Raw genomic sequence first — 26,301 nt, forward strand, 5'->3', positions numbered from 1 at the left:
CATTTTGGGCTTATTGTGTGATAGGCACTGGGCTAATGCTTTACCAACATTCAATCAAATATTTTAAGGACTTCCCTGGCAGTCCAGTGGTTAAGACTTCACCTTCCAATGTAGGGGGTGGAGATTTGATCCCTAGTTGGGGAGCTAAGATCCCACATATCTTGGGGCCAAAAAACTGAAACATAAAACAGAAGCAGTATTGTAATAAATTCAATAAATGGTCCATATCAAAAATCTAAAAAACCAGTATTTTAAAGTGGACTTCTATAACAATATGTTATTAATATTCCATTTTTGTGGATAGGAAAACTGAGGCTTAATGTTAAGTAACTTTCCCAAGACTGAAAGTTTAGTAACAATAGTAGAGACAAAGCACAAAGCCTGCTCATTGTGACCTTCATGAAATCTAATTTCCAAGCTTTTGTTTCCTCTTGTGTTATATATTCAGCTACTTAGTAGATTTCTAAGGCATCATGATATATACACAGGTTAGGAAAATTGCAAACATTCTAGTTTTGTTCTACAAGTGTTACAAATTATTTTTATAGCCTGTCAGTGTTTATTTATAGTTATTCCACAATATACATATAGGATGTTTAATTGTACAATTCTTTTAGATGTCGAGTTCCCCATCACAAAACTCTAGAGGAGAACCACTAACTAAGCAAATGGTAAAATACTATTTATTTGCATTTTCATTTAGCACATGCTATGGGCATATATGATTTGGCCCTTTTCTGATGAAACCATATGGCTCTTTTGGGCAAAATGTTCAGAAGAAAAATGTTCAGAGTTAAGAGATTCAGCTCCAACTGATATTTGGGATACTCCTAGTACCTGGTACAGAGGAAAAACCTATTTATTAAATGAAAAAAAAAAAAGATAAGAAATGGAAAAAGGTCCTCTGAGATGATTCTCAGCTTAGATTATCTTTAAAAGAGAGAATATTGAAGTAATTTTCCAACAAGTGCTTATTTGTTAGTTTTATTAAGATCTGTTTTCATTGCTTTATGATTTATTCACTCAACAAAAATTTATCAAATGCCTAGTAAGTGCAGGCATGGTGCTAGTTACTGGCTTTACAATGGGGAACAAAATGAATAATCTCTGCCTCAGTAAAACTTAGGTTTCAGTGACGAAAACAATAAAACACTATAAAGCAGTTAAACTTCAAAAGGTTTACAAGTGCTCTGCTTTAATGTCAATAGTCATTTTGTGAAACTGTTGAGTTGGGGAAGGGTGTTGTGTGCCCCCTTCAATCCATGCACAATAAAAATGCTTAGGATAGCATGTGAATACAAGCACAGCGAACCCCATTTGTTAGAAAGTAGCAGCATCCATAGTACTTAATTAAGTGGACCTATTAAACCTAACAAATGATTATTTTTGGCCTTAAATTTTAAGTCACATTAAAGAACTAATTATGAGGTTCTAGTTTGTCCGTGGTCAATGTAGTAATGCTCTAAAGAGTTGACTTTAGCTTGTAAATGATTATTTCATTTTTAGGCATTAACAGATTATGGAATTGTGCTTCTTCTTAATGCTGGAGAAACTGTGACTTTGAACACCTTCATTAATCGTGGACTCATCTATGCAGAATTAGAACAGTTCAATTTCGCATTAGAGGTAAACCTTCCTGTTTACATGTAAAAATGAACCCACTTGATTTTGTATATTCACTTCTGAAAACCTGTGAAAAAGTTTTTTTGATAATAAATGGCATTATTTTTTTAATAAATGGCATTATTAATGAACAATAATTCAACTTTAGTGAGAATTGTGATGAAGTACTTTGAATGATAGAATCTTTGCAAAAGTGTTTTTTTACTTTTTAAATACAAATGAATAGATAATATGTAAAAAAAAAATTCTAAATTGATTGAATATCAAGACTATCATCTCTCCTAAGGGAGTGTCTTAGCTGTAGACAAAAATTAAAATGATTTAAGTGTCATTTACTTTGCTGCTCAGTGCTCTTCCTCGTTCATAGTTTTCCTCATTCCACATTGAAAATATGTCAAAATAAATCTGTTTGCTTCATGTGGGCAGAAAATAGCAGCCCAGAATAAGTTACTGGGAATAGGCTTTTAAGTTAGTGGGAACAGGCACTCAGAATTGCAATAGAAGACAGCATCTGTAATACACGGATAAGAAACAGGTGGACTTCTTTATAGAATAATGAAACAAAGTTCACTGTTCTCATTTTTATCTGTATTGTCTATATAGAGTTAAATTAGGAATTAAGAGATATAGGCAAAAATCAAATAGTAATTTGAAGTTTGCCATTAAATAATGGTAGTTTTTCTTCTGTGTTTCTCAGGAACCACAACAGACAATTATGTAAGGGAGTGTTTCCTGTTTTTTCACCTCCAAATATAACTTGTATTATTTTTCAACTTCTGGAGCCATCTTTTGAGATTCTGTGCCACAGAATTACTTATTACTAAAGAAGTGACTGAGATACTGTATTCTAGGCAGCTTACATAATCGTGTTCCTGCTCAGTTACAATTTGTGTCTGACTCTTTCTGACCGCATGCACTTCAGCCTACCAGGCTTTTCTGTCTGTGAGATTTCTCAAGCAAGAATACTGGAGGGGGTTGCCATTTCCTTCCCAGGGAATCTTCCAGACCCAGAAACTGAACTTGGCACGTGGTAGGTGGATTCCTGCTTGGCAGGTGGATTCCTTACCACTGAGCCACCAGGGAAGCCAATTTATACTATGGTGAAATGTTATTTCAAGAGTTGAACTCCCTTAGGTTTTGGTTTTGAGATGTACCCTTTGGAATTCCCTCAGATAGGGAAAGCTAAAGAATGTCTTTGGAATAGGCAAAAAAGCTATGAGACTCTGGGCAATAGTGTTGGGTGGAGAAAGTGAGGAAAATGAGGTTTGGAAGCAAAAGACTTCAGCTGTTGGAGAATTAAATCAGGGCCCATGTTACTACCCACCTAAGTATTCCTGTAGCACTTAACAGCAACGTTAACTTGAGTTATTGTACAGTTATACCTGCCATGTTCTCAACAGTACTGCATGATTTACAATTGTAGCTTATGGATGAGGAAGCTGATATTCTAAACAGGTTATTGAAAAAGTGAGAGTTCCAGAAAAACATCTATTTCTGCTTTATTGACTATGCCAAAGCCTTTGTGTGGATCACAATAAACTGTGGAAAATTCTGAAAGAGATGGGAATACCAGACCACCTGACCTGCCTTTTGAGAAACCTGGATGCAGGTCAGGAAGCAACAGTTAGAACTGGACATGGAACAACAGACTGGTTCCAAATAGGAAAAGGAGTATGTCAAGGCTGTATATTGTCACCCTGCTTATTTAACTTCTATGCAGAGTACATCATGAGAAACGCTGGGCTGGAGGAAGCACAAGCTAAAATCAAGACTGCCAGGAGAAATATCAATAACCTCCTATATGCAGATGACACCACCCTTATGGCAGAAAGTGAAGAAGAACTAAAGAGCCTCTTGATGAAAGTGAAAGAGGAGAGTCAAAAAGTTGGCTTAAATCCCAATATTCAGAAAATTAAGATCATGGCATCCGGTCCCATCACTTCATGGCAAGTAGATGGGGAAACAGTGGAAATAGTGGCTGACTTTATTTTTCTGGGCTCCAAAATCACTGCAGATGGTGACTGCATCCATGAAATTAAAAGACATTTACTTCTTGGAAGGAAAGTTATGACCACCCTAGATAGCATATTAAAAAGCAGAGACATTTCTTTGTCAACAAAGGTCCGTCTAGTCAAGGCTCTGGTTTTTCCAGTAGTCAACGTATGGATGTGAGAGTTGGACTATAAAGAAAGCTGAGTGCCAAAGAATTGATTCTTTTGAACTGTGGTGTTAGAGAAGACTCTTGAGAGTCGCTTGGACTGCACAGAGATCCAACCAGTCCATCCTAAAGAAAATCAGTCCTGGGTGTTCATTAGAAGGACTGATGTTGAAGCTGAAACTCTAAAACTTTGGCCACCTGATGCGAAGAGCTGACTCATTTGAAAAGACCTTGATGCTGGGAAAGATTGAAGGCAGGAGGAGAAGGGGATGACAGAGGATGAGATGGCTGGATGGCATCACTGACTCAATGGACATGGGTTTGGGTGGACTCCAGGAGTTGGTGATGGACAGGGAGGCCTGGCATGCTGTGGTTCATGGGGTTGCAAAGAGTCGGACACAACTGAGTGACTGAACTGAACTGAACTGAGTCAACCAGGAAGTACTGGGACAAGATTTGAACTTAGGTCTCTCCTGATTCCAAATCCTGTATTCCTTCAGACAAGGCATGGTACTAACATTGACATTGAAGATATGGAGACAAATAAGACAGATTTCCAGTCCTTGAGGAGCTCACGGTCTGGTGGGAATCATTCTTGACCTCTCTCTTTTCTCACACCCGGTGTCTAAATCATGAACCAGTGTGGTCAGCTCTACCATCAAAACATATCTTGAATTCAGTCATTTCTCATTCTTTTACCCCTGTTCTCTTCCTCCTTCCAGCCTCTACCTTCTCCTGTCTGGGTTCCTGCAGTAGCTTTCCATCTGGACTCACTGCTTCTGCTCTTGTCCCTCTATGTGCTGTTCACACAGCAGCCGGAGATGCCTCTGAAAAACATAAAGCAGAGCAAGCTACTCGGCTCAGAGCCCTCCAGGGACTTCCCATCACACTTAGGCCAAAATCTGAACTCTTGACTGTAGCCAACCAAGACCCCAGTGACCTCATTGCTGCTCACTGATCTGACTTCATTGTCAATGTTCTTCTTTTCTCCACTCAGGTTACTCCTCTGTGGCCTTTTGCTATGCCTTGGAAATTCCAGGCTCCCTTCCTGCCTCAGGGTCCTCACACAAGCTATTCCCTAGGTGGAAAACACTCCTCCTATTGATCTGTATATGGTTCATGACCTCCTTTTGTTCCAGGTTTCTTCTCAAATGTGACCTCCGCAGTCAAAAAGAGTAGATTAATTAAAATGGAATATTAAAAAATTAAAATAATCCCAGATAAGTCTGGAAAGAGAACACAAAGGATCAGAAACAGAGGAGACCAGCAGAAAACAGACAATAAATGGTAGACCTAAATCCAACCTCATCAGCAGTTACATTACATGGAAATTCTCCAAATACCCCAATTGAAATAGTGAGGATGTTAGAGTAGAATTTTTTAAAAGTCCCAACAATATTTTGGCTGCAAGAAACAGACTTTAGATATAAGATATAGAAGGGTAAAAGTAAAAAGACTGAGGGAAAAAAACATGCCCTGCAAACACTACAGGCTTGCCTTGGAGATATTGTAGATTTGGTTCCAGCAATAAAGCGAACATAGCGATAAAGTGACTCCCATTAATTGTTTTGCTTCATATAAAAGTGCATATAAAAGTTATGTTTGTACAATGCTGTAATCTATTAAGTGTGCAATAGCATTATGTCTTAAAAATGGACCTTAGTTAAAAAGTACTTTATTGATTAAAAAAATGTTAACCATCACCTGAGCCTTCAGTTAGTTGCAATCTTTTTGCAGTAGTAACATCAAGGATCATTGAGGATCACAAACTACCATAACAACTACAATAATAATGAAAATGTTTTAAATATTATGAGAATTACCAAAATATGATACAGAGACACGAACTGAACAAATGCTGTTGAAAAAATGGTGCCGATAGACTTGCTTGAGGCAAGATTGCACAATTTGTACAAAGTGCAGTATCTGCGAAGCTCAATAAAACAAGATATGCTTGCAATTAAAGGCAAAAAAAAGTTTTTCCCCTGTGTAAATTTAAAAAATTAATTTGAAATATTAAAAAAAGACGATTGCTGAGGCAGACCAATGAAGAAACACATGACTGAATAATAAGAGGGCTAAATGCAGAACCTAGAGAGAGCAGAGTCAGAAAACCTACACAGGGAAACATTCTTAGTGGGGATGACTGATTAACAGAGAGATCAAGTAGGACGAGAGCTGAAAATGTATTAATTGATAGTTGTGTGCCCTTCATTAGAACACGGGAAATAGAGTGTGGCATTTGAACTGGAATTCTTAGGCCAAATTAATGGGAAAGTTTGTAATGAAATCTCAGTTACAGTTGTAAGTTTGACTTCATTTCAGCAAAAAAGAAAAAGAAAGTCCTCTTGGGGGAAATACCTGGTAGAATATTTCATTAGATTATATTTGTCTAGACAATAAATTTCTTATTTCTTCCAAATAATTCCATGTAGCATCAAAATACGCTTCAGAAGTCTAAGTGGGGAGTTCATATTCTCAGATGGGTCTGGACTGATACCCTTCTCCTATAGTAGCGTCCCAGAGGGCTCCGTTTGACACTACTGCTCCCTCTTCCACCCCTGTTAGCAGAGAACTTATTCTACCCCCATTAAATAGCCAGCTTTGTGGAAGGAGAAGGGAGAGGGGAAGACAATGCAGGAACGGAGGGAGGAGGGAGACTAGCCTCATGGTTGAGTTCTCTCTAGTGAAGTGGAAACCAGAAGTCTGACGCTTAGCTTTTAAGACTGTAGAGTGCTCTTTCCTAGCCTTCTGGAAGTGGGAAGGGAGTCTGGAAACTAAAGTTACCTTTAGTCACTCCACAGGAGGTTAGGGTCCTCCCCACAGTCTAGTTTGGTCAAGTGAGTTCATAACCAAAACTGCCCAAAAGATTCTTGCTGAAGCAGTTCTCTGGGAAAAAGCAGTGTCATTTTTATTTTTTATTCCTTTGTTTATTCCATTTTTATTCCTTCACAGGTGTTGAACTCTTATTTTTTGAGTTCCCAAATTATGGGATATAATTCCATAATCCCACATTATGGCAAACATTGAAATCAATCTGTATCTCACATTATTTATGTATATATGTACACATACCTATGGACATATCTAGGACTTCCCTGGTGGCTCAGACGGTAAAGCATCTGCCTACAATGCAGGAGACCCGGGTTCAATCCCTAGGTTGGGAAGATCCCCTGGAGAAGGAAATGGCAACCCACTCTAGTACTCTTGCCTGGGACATCCCATGGATGGAGGATCCTGGTAGGCTACAGTCCATGGGGTTGCAAAGAGTTGGACACGACTGAACAACTTCACTCTCACTTTCACACATGCCTATACATATAAGTCTCATTGCAGTTGGCATGGTCTTTTGATATATAGACATTTATTTAAACATTTTATTTGTTTCAGTTTAGTGGTATTCTCGGGAAGGAAACGTTTTCTTGAAAACTTTCTAAGCCCGTCAACATGGGCAGATTCAGAAGAAAATGAGATGGCTGCACATTTCTGTCAAGCAATTTGACGCTGAGTGGCAGAAATTCTATGAAGGGGTAAACGTCCAGGAAATATTTTGCATCTCACTAGCTTGGAGTTGATGTCCTCTATTGCATAGGAACCTGGAATGTTAGGTCCATGAATCAAGGCAAATTGGAAGTGGTCAAACAGGAGATGGCAAGAGTGAACGTCGATGTTCTAGGAATAAGCGAACTAAAATGGACTGGAATGGGTGAATTTACCTCAGATCACCATTATATCTACTACAGCGGGCAGGAATCCCTTAGAAGAAATGGAGTAGCCATCATGGTCAACAAAAGAGTCTGAAATGCAGTACTTGGATGTAATCTCAAAAACGACAGAATGATTTCTGTTTGTTTCCAAGGCAAACCATTCAATATCACAGTAATCCAAGCCTATGCCCCAACCAGTAATGCTGAAGAAGCTGAAGTTGAACAGTTCTATGAAGACCTACAAGAACTTTTAGAACTAACACCCAAAAAAGATGTCCTTTTCATTATAGGGGACTGGAATGCAAAAGTAGGAAGAAACACCTGAAGTAACAAGCAAATCTGGCCTTGGAGTACGGAATGAAGCAGGGCAAAGGTTAATAGAGTTTTGCCAAGAGAATGCACTGGTCATAGCAAACACCCTTTTCCAACAACACAAGAGAAGACTCTACACATGGACATCACCAGATGGCCAACACCAAAATCAGACTGATTATATTCTTTGCAGCCAAAGATGGAGAAACTCTATACAGTCAGCAAAAACAAGACCAGGAGCTGACTGTGGCTCAGATCATGAACTCCTAATTGCCAAATTCAGACTTAAATTGAAGAAAGCAGGGAAAACCACTAGACCATTCAGGTATGACCTAAATCAAATCCCTTATGATTATACAGTGGAAGAGAGAAATAGATTTAAGGGACTAGATCTGATAGATAGAATGCCTGATGAACTATGGAATGAGATTCATGACATTGTACAGGAGACAGGGATCAAGACCATCTCCATGGAAAAGAAATGCAAAAAAGCCGAATGGCAGTCTGAGGAGGCCTTACAAATAGCTGTGAAAAGAAGAGAAGTGAAAAGCAAAGGCGAAAAGGAAGGATATAAATATCTGAATGCAGAGTTCCAAAAAATAGCAAGGAGAGATAAGGAAGCCTTCCTTAGCAATCAATGCAAAGAAATAGAGGAAAACAACAGAATGGGAAAGAGTAGAGATCTCTTCAAGAAAATGAGAGATACCAAGGGAACATTTCATGCAAAGATGGGCTCGATAAAGGACAGAAATTGTATGGACTGACAGAAGCAGAAGATATTAAGAAGAGGTGGCAAGAATACACAGAAGAACTGTACAAAAAAGATCTTCATGCCCCAGATAATCACGATGGTGCGATCACTCACCTAGAGCCAGTCATCCTGGAATGTGAAGTCAAGTGGGCCTTAGAAAGCATCACTACGAACAAAGCTAGTGGAGGTGATGGCATTCCAGTTGAGCTATTTCAAATCCTGAAAAATGATGCTGTGAAAGTGCTGCCCTCAATATGCCGGCAAATTTGGAAAACTCAGCAGTGGCCACAGGACTGGAAAAGGTCAGTTTTCATTCCAATCCCAAAGAAAGGCAATGTCAAAGACTGCTCAAACTACTGCACAATTGCACTCATCTCACACGCTAGGAAAGTAATGCTCAAAATTCTCCAAGCCAGGGTTTAGCAATATGTGAACCGTGAACTTCCAGATATTCAAGCTGGTTTAGAAAAGGCAGAGGAACCAGAGTTCAAATTGCCAACATCCGCTGGATCATTGAAAAAGTAAGAGAGTTCCAGAAAAACATCTATTTCTGCTTTATTGACTATACCAAAACCTTTGACTATGTGGATCACAATAAACTGTGGAGAATTCTTAAGGAGATGGGAATACCAGACCACCTGACCTACCTCTTGAGAAACCTGTATGCAGGTCAGGAAGCAACAGTTAGAACTGGACATGGAACAACAGACTGGTTCCAAATAGGAAAAGGAGTATGTCAAGGTTGTATATTGTCACCCTGCTTATTTAACTTATATGCAGAGTACATCATGAGAAACGCTGGGCTGGAAGAATCACAAGCTGGAATCAAGATTGCCAGGAGAAATATCAATCACCTCAGATATGCAGATGACACCACCCTTATGGAAGAAAGTGAAGAGGAACTAAAAAGCCTCTTGATCAAAGTGAAAGAGGAGAGTGAAAAAGTTGGCTTAAAGCTCAACATTCAGAAAACTAAGATCATGGCATCTGGTCCCATCACTTCATGGGAAATAGATGGGGAAACAGTGGAAACAGTGTCAGACTTTATTTTTTTGGGCTCCAAAATCACTGCAGATGGTGATTGCAGCCATGAAATTAAAAGACACTTACTTCTTGGAAGGAAAGTTATGACCAACCTAGATAGCATATTAAAAAGAAGAGATATTACTTTGCCAACAAAGGTCCGTGTAGTCAAGGCTATGGTTTTTCCTGTGGTCACGTATGGATGTGAGAGTTGGACTGTGAAGAAAGCCGAGTGCTGAAGAATTGATGCTTTTGAACTGTGGTGCTGGAGAAGACTCTTGCAAGTCCCTTGGACTGCAAGGAGATCCAACCAGTCCATTCTGAAGGAGACCAGTCCTGGGTGTTCATTGGAAGGACTGATGCTGAGGCTGAAACTCCAGTACTTTGGCCACCTCATATGAAGAGTTGACTCATTGGAAAAGACCCTGATGCTGGGAGGGATTGGGGGCAGGAAGAGAAGGGGACGACAGAGGATGAGATGGTTGGATGGAATCACCGACTCGATGCACATGAGTTTGGGTAAACTCTGGGAGTTGGTGATGGACAGGGAGGCCTGACGTGCTGCGATTCATCGAGTCACAAAGAGTCGGACACAACTGAGCAACTGAAGTGAACTGAACTGACTCAGTGGTATTCTTATTTTGCTTCAGGTTTCAGTTGTTTTTGTAGGGCTTTGAAAAGCTAAAGAGCTTCAGACAGCATATCTCTGGTGTTCAATAGAGAACAGTGTTCAGGTCACAGCATCAGAATCTTAGGCAGAGTTAGTGCTTTTAATTCTTTTAACCTCTTCCCCAGTACCATTTGGGCTTCCCTGGTGGCTCACATGGTAAAGAATCTGCTTGCAATGCAGGAGATGTGGGTTTGACCCTTGGGTTGGGAAGATCCCCTGGAGGAGGGCATGGCAACCCACACCAGTATTCTTGCCTGGAGAATCCCCATGGTCAAAGAGTCTGGCGGGCTACAGTCCATGGGGTCACAAAGAGTTGTACTCGACTGAGCGACAGCCCAACCAGTACCATTCAAGTCCATTCCAACTGACTGCCCTGACTTTACCTGTTGCAGTTAGCATTTCCGCTGCTCCTTTTCTGGAGGCTTCTAGGATCTCTGGACAAAATGACACATTTTCCCCTAAGTGTGGGTTGCCCAGGTAGGAGCTGCCTTAGCTAATCCACACAAGAGTTGCAGTTATAGGGCCTGGCCCAAGTGCTTATCTGTCCTATAGTCCTAAGAGTCTCTGCCGGCAAATTTCTATTTCTGTCTGGATACAGAAGTCTCTGGTTGTGTTCACTGGGGGGGAAAAAAACAATGAAAAAGAAAGTAAGTGTGATACCTCATTACAATACCAGGCAAAACCACAAGAAGAGTGGAGACAGTAGTGCAAGGTTCTGAGTGAGTTTTTGGTTATGGTATTCTGTATTGGGTTATAGTATTCTCATAGATACTAAAAGGCGAACATAAAGTTTTAAAGAAGATGTATATTTTAAGGCTTGTATAAAATTTATTTGTGGTAGAATCAAAATTAGGAGGAAGTTTATGAAAACCCGAAAGGTAATGTGGTAAAATTAACAGAAATTTGTAAAACTCTTTCAGGATTTTAAACAAGCTGCACTGATAAGCAAGACTAATGTGAGCCTGTGTCAAGCTACTGCTGTGTGCTATCACAGGTATGGAGTGCGATTCATGTTGAAGTGAGAGCGAGTGGGACTGCAGATTTATAATAGGAGAAGCAGAGGAGAATATTATGGAAGTGACAGAGTACAAAAATGGGGGGAGACACAGAGAATCACTGTATGGATGTGGGAACCACAGCTAAGTTTCTCAAACTATTTTAGCCAGATCAGCAAGTAAATGCCTGCTGATAGATAGCATTGGGGGTATCCATATGATTCAGGTCCACTTATTGGAAAGGACCTTGGTAATACACAGAATGAAATCATGAATAGCTTGAAATATCTAAGAATAGAATAATTAACTTTGTTCATTAAACGGAGCTAACTTTTAAAAAGTCTGTTTCCTAGAAGAGAGGTTGATTTAGTAAAATATTTTCAAGAAAATTTTACCTTTAAAAAGCATTTCTAAAACTAAAATAATTAAAATATACCAGTAAATATCTATAAAATATAATGAAATCTACAAAAAATACATTACTTAAAATTGCTTAAAATACATTACTTGTTTCTGGTATTGTTGTAAAAAATAAGTAAATTATAGAAGAGGAGAAAAGAATAGTAACATAAGGCTAAAATATAGAAGATCAGTTTAAAATTTACTCTGAAATAATATTAGATTGATTTTGCTAACTATAATTTATAGCTTACATTTCTACCCATACATTTGATATAAAAAATTAATTTCTGGACATTTTACTTTTAAAAGCATAGAAATTCAGCACGTGAATTTCACTTTTTAATGTGAAATAGAATGTATTTAGTTAAGTAATAGTTTACAGCATTTTTTGTGAGTGAAATAATAGTAGTTACTTGGATGAGAAAATTAGGACAGCAAGTAGACTCCGTAGATATACTTTTTAGGCAGTAGAACATAGTTTGAATTACTTAGAAAACTAACATTCTTTTTTCCCCTCTTTTAGGACATAACTAGTACAGGTATGGTTTCTCTATGAGAGTTATATTTTTTCAATTTTATGAATATGGTAGTATAATTACTGGACCTTGTAAAGGTATATTTGGTTAAAAGGCCCAAACTGGTCTCAGACCTTTAAATTTATACAGGCAAAAAGCATAGTCACATCATTGTCTATTTTAATACAGCATCTTTGTACAATTCATCTCTCTAAGTAATTGCCATTCTTAAAAAGAAATGGAATAATAATGACTGATGTGTTTGTTTTGGTGGGCGACTGGAGACCAGAAATGTCTGAGGTCACTGAATTCTCTTAAAACCAAAACCAGACACCAGAATTTTCTCAGCCTCATTCCTGTGTTTTGCAACTGTTAGAGTCAGTAAATTTTTCTATGTGTCAGGTCCTGATCTCCTTTATGAAATGTAATCACTGGGTATATATGGCGGGGCCTCCTTAAGCTGAAACTGCTTTGCAATTCCAAATAACCAACTTTCATCATCCCACCAGAATCTCTATTGTCTTTTAATAAAAGTAGAATTAAATCAACAGTAAAATTCTGATAACTCAGCATCCCAATTCCATGTATTTTAACAGTTTTACTAAATTTAACAATAAGGAATGTTTAGTGATTGGTTATATTTATTTCAAGAAAAATATTTTTGCTTTTCAAGTTGAGCTATAACATATTTATTACTTCAGCAGCATGGTTTGTAAATAATAAGATTCACTATTGGTGTTTCATAGTAGAGAAAGTCAAAATTCTCCCATTTGGAAAAATTTTAAAAAGGAATAAATCTGTAAACTTTAGGGCTTTGATCTTTGAACTCGAGGGGTTGCAGACTTTTGAAGTGTGCCTTTGTATATCTCTGGTTCTCACTCTTGTGGTTGCTAGGAGACAGCATTCCTTAGGCTGAATATCCTACTTGTTGCCCAGTTGGGTCACTGAGAGTATTATGGTAGAGTTAATTTTTAGATCTCTTTGAGAAAGCCACCTTAAGATTAAAAAAAAAAAAAGTCACAGAGGGAGAGCCTGATGGCTCAGCGTTATATATTCTGTCCACTTTTTACTTCAGCACATTTATTTCACTCTTCTTCTGTTTGCATACAATATTTCTGAATCTTCGACTCTGCAGGCCACATTCTTTAGTTTGGGGAGGTATTTATGATTTATTTGTACAACCCAGTAGGGCACATCTGGTCACGTATATGATTCATTTGGAAAACGTGGTGAGCCTTGGTGCCTGTGGCCTAACCTGCCAGCTCAGCACCTGGTCCTTAGTTAATAGACACCATAATGCGAGTCACACACCTTCCTTCGGTGATCACGTTGTTTTAGATTTATAGAGACACTTTTTATTTTAGAAAAACTAACATACTTTTGTGTTTGTGTAATTGATGTTTTAACAGTTCATGTGCCAGTGATCGTGTACCCCGATATAACAGACACTGCCACTTTTTTCCGTTTTTAAACCATCATGTGATTATTTAACAGGAGCCCTAATCTACAGGACATTGTGTGACATACCCATCTGCAGAAAAATGAAGTTGCCGAATCTATGTTATTTCCTACTGGTGTAGGGGGTTGGGGGTGGTGTCTCTGGCTTTGGCTCCATCACCTCCTCTGGACTTATTTTTAGATATTATCAGCTTTGAAGAGGTTGCTAGGTGCCTTTCAAGGTCCCTCCCCAGGTTTAAGGTTTAATGATTGTTTACTTAGTCTGAATAGACTAGATATTTGTTAAACATTAGTGCTGATAACTAGATGTGTGTCGAAAAATAACTTCAATTCATTGCCTAATTTTTTTTTTAAATTGGTTTGATGATTCAAAGGGTGAAATTATGTTTTTGTAAACTATATATTGGCATATGTACTCACAAAGGATTTTAAATTTCCCTCTGGATAAGAGGGAAGCAATGTGTATGATACAATTTGGATGCAAGCATACTAGAAACATTTTGGTGATTTGTGGGAAGAATATGAGAGACCTGGGTTGCCCTGGAAATTTCCATTTACATGGTCACCATAGATATGCATCATAAATAAATAGCTCACTACCTAGAGATAGAAATGAAAGTGAACTGTTCAAGTGTTGTTGCTCAAACGTGTCCGACTCTTTGCAACCCCATGTACTGTGGCCCACCAGGCTCCTCTGTCCATGGGGATTCTCCAGGCAAGAATACTGGAGTTGGTTGCCTTGCCCTCCTTCAGGGGATCTTCCCGACCCAGGAATTGAACGCGGGTTTTCTGCCTTGAAGGCAGATTCTTTACCATCTGAGCCAACTAGGGAAGCAGTGGCCGTTAAAAACCTATCAGCTAAATGCATTTTATATAGAAATGCAAATTACTACTGTGTAATTATTCTTGATAAAGAGTTCATTATCTAGGCTAGAGTTATTTCTGTAATACAGTGAGAAAGTGGCTACAAGCATTGTAACCTTGTATTCAGTGAACTTTTACTTCTCAAATACTGCCAGTTATCAGGAAAGAGGAGGACAGTTTCACTTTAAACTGCTTGAGGGAGGGGAGCCCATGTTTTCTTTGTGAGAATCCACAGAGTGAACTCAGAAGGCAACAGCTGTCTCATAAACATGAGTGTTAACCGGCTCCTGTTTGTAATGTCAAGCTCTCCCGGTGCTTTCCTGTTGACTCTTTTGTCATCTTCTGGCACAACCCTTGGTACACACTTTTGGACAGTGTTTGCCAAAACATGGAAATATCATCAGCACTTCTGTTAATTTTCAGGGCATGCCCAAGCGTTCAAAAAAATTGAATCACGTTATGGCAAACTGGACTGCTTTTCAGTTTCAAAGTGAATTCTTTTTCAAACCTGTGAACACATCAAGGAGAGAGTCTTAGCTAAGAGTTAGTCTTTAGCATCTTCCCCACACTTCATGATAGATGGTACAGCTCTTAGATTTAGTTTTCTGCAAACCGTACTATCCAACTCCAATATTTATTTATCTTTATGGTTGCCTTCTGTTTATGACATGAGATATTGATTTTGTACTTGTGGTATTTAAATTATTTTACAAAATAGATTTACTTAAGTAAAAAAGTGATTTAAAGAGAAATACTCAATAAATGATAGGTGTAGTTGGGACACAGGGCAACTGTCATGAAGGAAGGGCTGAGGTTTGGGAAACTGTATTTTAAGAGAATGCTGAGTGATATCTGAGAGATGATAGTTTCTAGAACAGTTACCCTGGGTTCCGTGTATTTTTATAAAGGAAAAGTTAGAAAAGCAAGTGATGCATCTTGTTAAAGTTTGAAACCTTTTGGAGAAGTAACGAAAAGAATGGAAGGAGGAAAATAATCTTTATTGGGTGAGGGTCTCTGTGCTAAGGGTTTTTCACATGCTGTCATATGATCCTTCTAGCAGTTTTGAAAAATTAGTATTAATTTGTATGTTCAGGCTTAGTTTTGAACTCCAAGCCTTTCTTCTGACTCCACTGTTGAGAGGTCACCACACCGGCTCTTGTGCGCCAGCTACAAGTAAGTTAAAGGTGAAGAATGTGGGTAGGGATGACTTGTGGGAAAGCGTGGATTTTGGAGTCTGACTCACCTGGGTTTGAATCCACATATTTGCTCTGTGCAATCTTAGCATGCTATCTACTATGTTACTTAATATGTGCAAACTTTTCTGAGTCATGATATTCTTTTAATCTATAAAATATAAAAAAATTATAACAAGCTTACAGAAGTGTTGGAAGAATAATAAAAAATTATTTTATATTTTTTGTATAAAAATATAAGTGAATATTAAATATAAAATAAAAGTGAAATAGTATATGTAAAACACTCAGGGCAGTGCCTGGTAAGTAAGTAGTTACTCAGTGTTAGCTCCTTCATTCTATTAAAAAATTCTAAACTCTCTATATTAATTGAAATTAAAAATACTTATTAGATTTGCATGTGAAATGGCAAAGTGACTTTATATACCCTTGGATAAATGTTTGATTACTTCAACAACCCTCACCTAACCACAGGAGACTAATCAAGGAAGATAGAGAGACAGAGTTATCATTTAGTCATATATATTCACAAGTTAATAATAAAATGCATTTCACTTCTTTTTCTCCCCTCCTCTTTCGGTGTCCAAAATGAAATGGGTTGCCTTTACAGAAGTTCTGAAGTAAGAATTCCCGTGTGACAAAAAATTGAGCTCCTTTCATTATAAAGGACATATTAAATATATAACAATGAACTTATTTTAATGATTTAAATGGTGTGTTTTATTAATAATAGTATGTTTTTCTGTACTGTCCACTGATAACTGTGTTCAAGAATGCCATTTAGATTTTTATAATTCTGAAGAAAGAACTCTAGAATATCATCTCAATGTATTCTGCTAAAAAGAAGGCTCTTACTTCCCCTCTTTCCTTCTACCAATATCTTCAAAGAACCCCATCAGACTGCCTCAGGTCGTATGGCAATAGTTCTTGGTGGTGGTGGTTTAGTTGCTAAGTCATGTCTGACTCTTGAGACCCCCATGGACTCTTGAGACCCCCTGCCAGGCTCCTCTGTCCATGGGATTCTCCAGGCAAGAATACTGGAGTGGGTTGCCATTTCCTTCTCCATGGCAATAGTTCTTATGATAGTTCATATGTTAATAAAAATTAAAGTTTTTTTTTAAGAGTTAATGCATTCCTTTATGTAAAGGTTATATACCGGAAAGGACTTAGATAATTCACCAGAAACAATTAATATTTTCATTTCTTTTCAGGAATAAAGAGTTTGAAGAAGCCGTCAACTTCTTCACCTGGGCTGTGAAAATTGATCCACGTTTTCTGGATGCTTACATTGGACGGGGAAATTCTTACATGGAATATGGACATGATGAGGCCACCAAGCAAGCACAGAAGGACTTTCTGAAAGCACTGCATTTTAATCCAGTCTATACAAAAGCCAGAATTTGTTTAGGCTATAATTTGCAGGTAATATCATATGACCACATTTTGGACCACTAATGCACCTTCTGGACAAGAAAGAGGTTATATTTGACCTTTCAGTGGTGATGGGTTTACACAATGCTGCTTTCACCGTGAACATTTTACCTTTATCTTCTTAGTAGTCTTCACAGTGTCAGTGGGAAGCAGGGGTTTGATGAGTTACAGGGAGCCTGCCTGGGGAGCGAACCCAGGAACCTGGTGTGATAGTGAGATGAAGATCTTGTGAACTTGAGTTGCCTTATTGCCTGTGCCCCTTTCTACCTCATCCCGTTATACATACCACTCTTATAGACAACTTTTGAGACTTTCCCAGTGAGTTTCACATATGAAAATCTGGTTAAAATTTATTTCTCTAGTTACACCTGGGCTCCATAGGTTTTATCCTATTAAATTAGTGAAAAGCTAAAGGGAATAGACAATGTAATGACATGACCTATGTGATGGGCCAGACAACCACTATATAAGGACTTCTGAATTCAGGTCATCTTCCAAATGGCAGTGAATTAGAACACACTGGAAGCCAAGAGAACAGGCATGTGTCCTTCCAGCTAGCTGGAAGAGTGTTGTTCTTTGTGTTATCAAGCGTGTCTCTGAGTGATTTCTGGGACACTGACCTGACCCATACGCTCACTGAGCTATGTGGACGACAAAATATGGAGCGATATTCTTGGAAGAAAGTGCTAGATGTGTTATATTTTCCATGAAAAGGAAAGGAGTAATCTTTTTGTGTCTTAAGCCAGAAAGAAAAACACCAATACAGTATACTAACGCATATATATGGAATTTAGAAAGATGGTAACAATAACCCTGGGTACAAGACAGCAAAAGAGACACTGATGTATAGATCAGTTTTATGGACTCTGTGGGAGAGGGAGAGGGTGGGGAGATTTGGGAGAATGGCATTGAAACATGTATAATACCATGTATGAAACGAGTCGCCAGTCCAGGTTCGATGCACGATACTGGATGCTTGGGGCTGGTGCACTGGGACGACCCAGAGGGAGGGTATGGGGAGGGATGAGGGAGGAGGGTTCAAGATGGGGAACACAGGTAACACAGATTCATTTTGATATTTGGCAAAACTAATACAATATTGTAAAGTTTAAAAATAAAATAAAATGTAAAAAAAATAAAATTAAATTAAATTAAACAATGGGCAAAAGTATGTTTAAATTATGGTAATTTTCAGAAATTCTTATTAACAATGTCTTTTTTTTAAATATAAATTTATTTATTTTAATTGGAGGCTAATTACTTTACAATATTGTATTGGTTTTGCCATACATCAACATGAATCCGCCACAGGTGTACACGAGTTCCCCATCCTGAACTCCCCTACCACCTCCCTCCCCGTACCATCCCTCTGGGTCATCCCAGTGCCCCAGCCCCGAGCATCGTGTATCATGCATCGAACCTGGACTGGCGATTCGTTTCTTATATGATATTATACATGTTTCAATGCCATTCTCCCATATTATCCCACCCTCGTCCTCTCCCACAGAGTCCAAAAGACTGTTCTATACATCTGTGTCTCTTTTGCTGTCTCACATACAGGATTACTGTTACCATCTTTCTAAATTCCATATATATGTGTTAGTATACTGTATTGGTGTTTTTCTTTCTGGCTTACTTCACTCTGTATAATAGGCTCCAGTTTCATCCACCTCATTAGAATTGATTGAAATGTATTCTTTTTAATGGCTGAGTAATACTCCATTGTGTATATGTACCACAGCTTTCTTATCCATTCATCTGCTGATGGACATCTACAGTGTCTTTTAAAGTTGAGGTTTTTTTTTTTTTTCATTTAAAAAATAAATGAATTTGGCTGATCTAAGACTAGGAGGTGGCTGTGGCTTGGTTATAGTGAGGTATGCCCAAGAACTGATTAATAAGGGAAATAAGATTGCCTTCTGAGAGTTAAGCATGAAATTAGCCATTATTTGATCACAGTAGAAACTTGCAAAGTCAATTTAGAGACAGGGTGACTCCCAAAACAGCTAGAACTGACTGCAATCAAAAGACATGTGTTAATGTCATCGTTCATTGCATTTGCTGGGCACCTAGTACAGGACAGGGACTGACCTAGGCCTAGGGCTACAGTGGTGAAAAGACACTGGGTTCTTCTCGTAGAGTTTACTACCTATTGAAGGGATAAGCATCAAGCTGGCACATGAATAATTACTTAATTATACTCAGGATAAGTACAAAAAAGAAAAAAAGGATGGGTTTTAGGACAGTTTATATGAAGGAAACAGCTTTATTTGAGGGGATGAGGAAAGACTTTTTGAGAAATTAACATTTAAATCGAGGTATGAAAAACTAGTAATTAGGAGTAAGAGTTGGGGCTTAGAACACGGTGTTCCACAGAGAGGGACCAGCTCATTTGGTGAGAAAGAGACAGAGGGCTTAAAGGAGACAGAATGTTATGGACAAGGGGAGAGTGATGTGGGATAAGACTGCAGAACTGAGTAATGACTGGAGGTGAAGGTCATTGTAACTGGTCTAGGTCAGTTAAAAATGTGAATATAACTCACCAGAGCACTGACATCAGATCTGTATTTTATGAAGATCTCACTGGGTATATATCAAGCTGAAGGAGAATTGAAAAACTCGTCAGTATGAGGAGGAATTGAATCAGGAAAGGAAGGACTGAAAAATGAAAGCTAGAAAACCCCATCAAATCCTATTTAGGGCCAAGAGTGACCATTTTTTAGATAAATACGAAACAGATTCCCCTTCTACGTGCCTAGCACTAGAGACGTGGAAGAGAGCAAAACAGATGTTGTCAGGACCAGACAAGTTCAATTCCTTGTTTATCAAATGAACATGTGATGGTGATGTTGATTTTCACATAATTTACTGTGAGGGAGAAGTTTACTGGTTAAAGACAGTGTCTGCTGCTGCTGCCGCTAAGTCACTTTAGTCGTGTTTGATTCTGTGCGACCCCATAAATGGCAGCCCACCAGGCTCCCCCATCCCTGGGATTCTCCAGGCAAGAACACTGGAGTGGGTTGCCATTTCCTTCTCCAATGCATGAAAGTGAAAAGTGAAAGTGAAGTCGCTCAGTCGTGTCCGAGCAGCCCACCAGGCCCCTCTGTCCATGGGATTTTCCAGGCAAGAGAACTGGAGTGGGTTGCCATTGCCTTCTCCCAAAGACAGTGTCTAGTTAACTCTAAGTTCTATTTTGTATTAGTTTTATTCAAGAGTCAATTGGTTTACGTGAGAGTCAGCTTCTGAGACTGGCAAGTTGGGTTTTTGAGCCCACAGGAATAAAAGACAGGCCCTGGACTGTGCTGAATTTATCAACTCACTGCCTTTCTGTGATGATTTATTTAGTTGCCAACTGGTCTTCTCTAGGAAATACTCTGACATCTTTCTGCTAACAGTGTCCCTCTCCTGACCTTCTCTCTTTTTTTCCAGTTGGTACTAAGGTTGGTATAAATACCTGCTTGGTTGATTTGTATGCATTTTTCATGGGATGTGTATAGTGATCCTAAAATGCCAGACACTGGTGCAATTTAACAGCTAGGTTTTATACCATGATGGGCTTCCCTTGTGGTTCAGCTGGTAAAGAATCCACCTGCAATGCTGGAGACTTGGGTTCAACACTGGGTTGGGAAGATCCCCTGGAGAAGGGAAAGGCTACCCACTCCAGTATTCTGGCCTGAAGAATTCCATGGACTGTATAGTTTATACACTTTCACTTTATACCATTAGTTTATTTGTTTAATTATTGAGCACATATTTATTTTGTTATGTATAATATGTATAACTAGAGTTTCAATGCCAAGCAAATAAACGATTCCTGCCTGTGTGTGCAGTGAAAGTGAAAGGTGCTCAGTCATGTCCATCTCTTTGCTACCCCGTGGACTATACAGTCCATGGAATTCTCTAGGCCAGAATACTGGAGTGGGTAGCCATTCCCTTCTCCAGGGGATCTTCCCAACCCAGGGATCAAACCCAATTCTCCCGCTTTGCAGGTGGATTCTTTACCAGCTGAGCCACAAGGGAAGCCCAAGAATCCTGGAGTGGGTAGCATATCCCTTCTCCAGCAGATCTTTCCAACCTGGGAATTGAACTGGGGTCCCCTGCATTGCAGGTGGATTCTTTACCAACTGAGCTTTCAGAACTCAATGTAAATTTTGTAGTGATTGTCAGAAGCATTGGTGTTTCCATGGGGGTCAAGATTTTATGTTGTTGAAGACCTGTCTAAGAGATGACTGATAATCAGATTTATTTCAACTAATAAAAATTTCAGCATAAATACTCAGGGGAATCAGTCATTTGAATGTATTCACAGTACAGCCTACTTCCTTGTTTAAAATATCTTAGATTTAGCACAATATAAATATACCCTTACTAAAAGACTTTATTTAAGTTAGAATCATAAACATTTGTCATGATATGGACAATTTCCTACTTGGTGTAAATGGAAAATTATTTTAGGCCCAAGGAAAATTCCAGAAAGCTTGGAACCACTTTACCATTGCTATGGAAGTTGATCCAAAGAGCTACCTAGCCTATGAAGGAAGAGCTGTGGTCTGTCTTCAGATGGGTGATAATTTTGCTGCATTTCAGGATATAAATGCTGCCATAAAGGTAAAAATCCATTTATATTATCATTAGTGTAAATTAATGTCATCGGTGAATAAGATGAAGTAAGAAGCCCTCTGTTGCCTTTTAAAAGTGACTTGTAGAAAAAATAATATTTGTATTTTTTTCCCCCAGGAGTTTCACAGAATAGAGAGTTATTATAGCTTGCCAGTTTTCTAACTTAAATGTATTTAAAATTTTGAAAATACATTTCTAATAAATGTTGATTCCTCTTAGTACATGCAAATTTATAGCTTCATGATACATCAATATTATTTTATAATTAAAAAAATAATGTTCTGGCTTTGAAGGAACTAAAGAAAGAATAATGTAAATCCCCAGCTTTTTTTATAGTGAAATGGCAAATAAATTCAGAGACAGAAAATCTGCTTTTTGTCTTCTCGATTTTGGATTCTTTTTTTTTTTGTATATTTGGGTAGATATTGTAATATTTGAGATCAGAAAAAGGAAAGACCTGAAAGGTAATTGCTATACTGCATAGGACAAATAAACATGTTAACTTTTAAATTTCTCCTCCAGCTTAACAGAGCTAAACAGACAAGCTTTTCCTCATGCATCTCTTCTTAAGCCCCATTCTTTGCAAAGGAACTGAGTAAAGCACTAAGATTATTTGTTTTATTGCAACCAAATCAACAAAATGTTGGCATTGAACCAACTTCATGCCGAGTCCTTTCTCAAAATGTTTGCTCTAGTGGGGTTTCACCTGCCCTATAAAATCACTAGCTTCCCACAAAGAGATTTCATAATGTCCATTTTTGCAGACATGAAATCGGAGATAAATACTATTCCCAGACACTAACTACTCTTATATTATATTGCAGATCAATGCTACAGCAGAATTCTTAACAAATCGTGGTGTGATTCATGAGTTTATGGGTCAACAACAGAATGCAATGAGAGACTATCAAGAAGCAATTTCTTTAAACCCCACTTACTCGCTGGCTTACTTTAATGCAGGAAATATCTACTTTCATCACAGGCAATTTTCCCAGGTAATGTGAGTTTTCCTTCTCGTTTTCTTTTTGACACTAAGTGCTTTCTTCATTACATATAGTTTCAAAATGCAGTCCTTATGTCTCAGGCATTCATTAGCTCTTTAGGAGATTTTCTCTTTCATAAGAATGCTTATAATTATGTATTAAATGTTTACACCTCTGTGGATTTATTCTTCTCATTATTATCAGCCGCTCAACACTTGTCCAGTAAACATTGTTTTGGACTTCTCCAGGTGCCTGCAGTCTCCTTGCTGTCCATGGTTGCCAGCTTCCCACCTGGAATTCTCTGCTTTTCACCCCCATTTAGCAAAATCTCAGACTTTCTTCCAGACTGTCTTTCATGATGTAATTGCTGCTGCTGCTGCTGCTAAGTCGCTTCAGTGGTGTCCGACTCTGTGCGACCCCATAGATGGCAGCTCACCAGGCTCCCCCGTCCCTGGGATTCTCCAGGCAAGAACAGTGGAGTGGGTTGCCATGTCCTTCTCCAATGCATGAAAGTGAAAAGTGAAAGCGAAGTCCCTCAGTCCTGTCCGACTCATAGTGACCCCATGGACTGCAGCCTACCAGGCTTCTCTGTCCATGGGATTTGCCAGGCAAGAGTACTGCAGTGGGGTGCCATTGCCTTCTCTGGATGTAATTGTCTAGCTCATAGTAATTTCTACCTTAAGTTTCAGTCACATGAGCACTTGACTGGGGGTGAGGAGATATGTATGTTACTTCTGGTTTTTATGGCAAGAGTCTTTTTTTTCAGCATCAGTTCATAATGTCTGAAATGAAAGTGTTGGGTTAGTAGATGATATTTTATATTTTGAATGTATTATATTCGAGTTGTAATGCATTACATGAATCAAACATTTGTTGTGTTTTTTAAATCTTTGTTTACTCTTTTGCTCTTTATCTTCAATTTTATTATATTCTTTGTCTAATTTTTTGAGTCAGAGCTTAATCTATTTATTCACTCTTTCACTTATATTGTGGTAAGTTGTTAAGGGTTATGCCTTTCCCCCAAGTAATGTTTTCAGCAGTATCCTCTGAATTTTGGTCTTTAATGTTTTTATTTTTGTTTTCCCAAAATGTTGCACTTGAAACTTTAGCCAAATTTCCCCTTTGATTAAAGGATAAATTGATGGAGCACTTAAAATGTTCAGGAGGGAGGATTTTTATCTTTGTGAATATTGAAATTTATTGGGTTTTAATGTGGTCTAATACATGATGACTTTTTTTTCTTTAATATTCCAGGGGCCTTCCCAAAAAGAGTTTCTATCATGGGCATATAGTGTTGAAATGTATAAGATATACCTTATTAATTATATTTAAATTAATCTTTATTCATACTATTTTGTTCATTTGGTTTATCTTCTACAGAGAAAGGTTTATTCAAGTATCCTATAATTAGTGTGATCCTATGTAGGTTTCTTTATATCTCTTTTGTTCTTGTTTAGTGGTTGAGTGGCAACCTACTCCAGTACTCTTGCCTGGAAAATCCCATGGACGGAGGAGCCTGGTGGGCTGCAGTCCATGGAGTCGCTAAGAGTTGGACACGACTGAGCAACTTCACTTTCACTTTTCACTTTCATGCATTGGAGAAGGGAATGGCAACCCACTCCAGTGTTCTTGCCTGGAGAATCCTAGGGACAGGGGAGCCTGGTGGGCTGCTGTCTATGGGGTCGCACAGAGTCGGACACGACTGAAGTGACTTAGCAGCAGCAGCAGCAGTGGTTGAGTTGTGTCCAACTCTTTGTGACCCCATGCACTAAGGCCCTCCAGGCTCCTTTGTCCATGGAATTTCTCAGTCAAGAATACTGGAGTGGGTTGCCGTTTCCTTCTCCAGTTATATCTGTTTAATTCCCACCTTATGAAATATAGTATTTCATGTATAGATATTAATACATATTATATATACATTGTGAATTGTAATCTTCAGTGTTACAAATGCTTTTTTTTGTTTCTCTTTGGAATAAATTCTCCTTTATCTGATATGAAGATCCGGACCTCTGATTTCATTAGATTTGCTTCTGCTTGGTATTTTTGTCCTTCCTTTTATTTTCAGTGTTTAAAATTCTTTGTTTTAGTTTTGTCTCTTTCCTACAGTGTAGAGTTGGATTTTGTTTTAGATGACAAAATTTGAAAATATTTGTCTTTTAATAAATATCCCATTTATATTTTCACATAGTCAGTATATTTGGTCTTAGTTCTGTTATTTTATGTCCTATTTTCTGTTTACATGTATTTAAATTTTTATTCTGTGGTTTGTTTTATTTAAAAATTTAGAATTTTTCCTAACATTTAGGAAGGTTTACAGTTTTGCTTTGTTGTTCAGTCACTGAGTCATGTCCAACTCTTTGCAACCTCAGGAACTGCAGCCCACCAGGCTCCTCCATCCTTCACTATCTCCTGGAATTTGCTCAAATTCATGTCCATTGAGTGGTGATGCTATTTAAACATCTCATCTTCGGCCACCCCTTCTCCTTTTGTCTCCATCCTTTCCCAGCGTCAGAGTCTTTTCCAGTGAATAGTCTCTCCACATCAGGTGACCAAAGTTTTAAAGCTTCAGCTTCAGCATCAGTCCTTCCAATGCATATTCAGTATTGATTTTCCTTGAGGATTGACTGGTTTGATCTCCTTGCAGTTTTGCTTTAGTGATTACCTTTATAAAAATGCCTTTGTACCCTTACTTCCTTATTTCTTTAGTTTCTTTACTGTGCTGCACTGTGTGCTGTGCTGAGTCGCTCAGTTGTGTCTGACTCTTTGTGACCCCATGGACTATAGCCCACCAGGCTCCTCTGCCCATGGGGGTTCTCCAGGCAAGAATACTGGAGTGAGTTGCCATGCTCTCCTCCTGTGGATCTTCCCATCCCAGGGATCAAACCCAGGTTTCCGACATTGCAGGCAGATTTTGTATGGTCTGAGCCACCAGGGAAGTTCTTTGCTATGAAGAACAATAAAATGACCCTTTAATATCTTTCCCTCTTACTTCTCCCTTTCACACATTAGTCACTTTTAGTTCATAGTTTTCTCTTTTAAAAAAGGTTCATATTTATATACTTAAATATGCTTGAGCTTGTTCTGTCAACTTGTCAAACTTGTCACATTAACTTGCTTTCCATTGTCTCTGTATTTTCCCATTTTGTTGTCCTTCATTTTTCCTATGCTGCCAGAAGATTTAATATTTGCATACTATTTTTTCATCCTTACTTTTTGTTTTAGTCTTAGTTCTTCAGTTGAATATATTTAATTCTCCTCACCAGGCTTTTTGCCAAAGTTTTCTTTCTAACCAATCATCTTTTGGTGCCCTAAAATTGGTCTTCTAGTAGAGTCCTGGGGACTTCCCTCAGTCAGTAATGGTAAACAATCCACCTGCCAATGCAGGAGACCCGGATTCAATCTCTGTGTCAGAAAGATCCCCTGGAGAAGGAAATGGCAACCCACCGCTGTATTCTTGCCTGGAAAATCGCATGGAGAGAGGAGCCTGGTAGGCTGCAGTCCATGGGGTCACAAACAGTTGGACATGACTTAGTGATTGAACAACAGCCACAACAAATAGAGTCTTGAGAAAGGGTTCATATTCCTTGAATTGTTTC

The 26,301-nt window shown here is 38.5% G+C and overlaps 1 protein-coding gene across 1 annotated transcript in view; it reads left to right on the forward strand.

Moving 5' to 3' along the window:
• Nucleotides 1-26,301, forward strand: part of TTC6 (tetratricopeptide repeat domain 6) — a 186,172-nt gene that overhangs the window by 151,214 nt on the left and 8,657 nt on the right. The window contains exons 25-29 of the mRNA XM_027521191.1: nt 1,507-1,626; nt 11,165-11,238; nt 16,883-17,093; nt 21,558-21,710; nt 22,547-22,717. Coding sequence (XP_027376992.1) covers nt 1,507-1,626; nt 11,165-11,238; nt 16,883-17,093; nt 21,558-21,710; nt 22,547-22,717 — 729 coding nt within the window. The remainder of the gene's footprint in view (nt 1-1,506; nt 1,627-11,164; nt 11,239-16,882; nt 17,094-21,557; nt 21,711-22,546; nt 22,718-26,301) is intronic.

This window comes from Bos indicus x Bos taurus, chromosome 21 (assembly GCF_003369695.1).
Source record: "Bos indicus x Bos taurus breed Angus x Brahman F1 hybrid chromosome 21, Bos_hybrid_MaternalHap_v2.0, whole genome shotgun sequence".
NCBI classification, from domain to species: Eukaryota; Metazoa; Chordata; class Mammalia; order Artiodactyla; family Bovidae; genus Bos; species Bos indicus x Bos taurus.